A 1,470-nucleotide genomic window follows, 5' to 3' on the forward strand; every position below is an offset into this window, starting at 1 on the left:
TAGAGGGTTTAACTAGGGTGGTAGAGGGTTTAACTAGGGTGGTAGAGGGTTTAACTAGGGTGGTAGAGGGTTAACTAGGGTGGTAGAGGGTTTAACTAGGGTGGTAGAGGGTTAACTAGGGTGGTAGAGGGTTTAACTAGGGTGGTAGAGGGTTAACTAGGGTGGTAGAGGGTTAACTAGGGTGGTAGAGGGTTAACTAGGGTGGTAGAGGGTTAACTAGGGTGGTAGAGGGTTTAATCACCGGAATGCCTTGCATTTATTAATTTGGGCTTGACTAGCGACGTTGAAATCTATTAAAATGTTTCTGAATAAAAGTCTGAACATTCGGATCGGTTGCCGACTTGTTCCCCCCTTTCACCAGGTGCTGTCACATATCGGAGTCGTAGATTCATCACAGTGCAATCTTCTACAAAGATGAAGACGTGTACCTACAGCGGTGGAGGCTGGTGGAGGTAGAAATCGGAGGCCGGGCTCACATTGTAACACATGGAACGGAACGAAGAAAGGTTCTCAAACAACGCGTGTGAACACTCAACAGACACACACATGCCTGATACCATTCCTCATCCCTCATTCCAAAACGATCCCCCCCCCGTCCTCCGACCTCTACCTCGGCCAGCCTCCGCTGACGTAGCCGTTGTAGTTCCCGTGGTCAGTGCGCCACCCTGTGTGCCATGGCGTCCTGGATCTGGCGGTTGAGCTCGGCGATGATGCGGTCCTCGTGCGTGTACACGCCGGTACGCAGCAGCGTGTCGCGCTCCTCCAGCAGGCGGCTCAGGTGGTCGTCGGCGCTCTCGTTCAGAGGCGCGCCGGCGGTGGCGTCCGCGGAGTTCCCCCCCCACGGCCGCTTGTCCTCCTGCTGTTTCAGCCTGGGACGACAGACGCACAGGGACTTAGGGTCAGTCCCATTTGTTATGTTTACCTCTACTTTTGGAGGTAGCCAGGTGAGAGAGGGAAGGAGAGGTAGAGAGGAAGAGAGAAGAAGAGGTAGAGAGGTAGCCAGGTGAGAGAGGGAAGGAGAGGTAGAGAGGAAGAGAGAAGGAGAGGTAGAGAGGGAAGGAGAGGTAGAGAGGTAGCCAGGTGAGAGAGGGAAGGAGAGGTAGAGAGGTAAAGAGAGGGTAGCCAGGTGAGAGAGGGATGGAGGAGTAGAGAGGTGCGGTTTGACATGTAGAAAGATGAGGGAGGAGGTACAGTTATTGTATATCACAGGTATCACATGTAGGCCCAATCCCATTTCCATTTTTTACCCCTACCCCTCGGTTTGGAGTGCCGCTTGCTTTTCGTCTTGCCCCTCGGAACAGAGTCACAAGGAGTAGTGGTTGAAAACCTTCCCCGATTAAATGGGATAACCCTTCACGACCCTGATACGTCATCAGTAGTATCATACAGAAGCATGGACGCTCGCGATTCGTTCACAACTTGATACGTTTCACGCCATCAATCGGTCAAACAAGTCATCAAATAAAAAAA

General features: G+C 52.2%; 1 protein-coding gene across 1 annotated transcript in view; it reads right to left on the reverse strand.

Annotated features, from left to right (window-relative positions):
• Positions 1-555: 555 nt before the first annotated feature.
• cep120 (centrosomal protein 120) overlaps positions 556-1,470 on the reverse strand; it is a gene marked incomplete at its 5' end in the record, with an annotated part of 21,187 nt that continues 20,272 nt past the window's right edge. Inside the window, one exon of the mRNA XM_080532978.1 lies at positions 556-869. Within this exon, the coding sequence (XP_080389104.1) occupies positions 653-869 (217 nt within the window). The 3' untranslated portion in view covers positions 556-652. The remainder of the gene's footprint in view (positions 870-1,470) is intronic.

This window comes from Nansenia antarctica (assembly GCF_963989245.1).
Source record: "Nansenia antarctica genome assembly, chromosome: 5".
Classification (NCBI taxonomy): Eukaryota; Metazoa; Chordata; class Actinopteri; order Argentiniformes; family Microstomatidae; genus Nansenia; species Nansenia antarctica.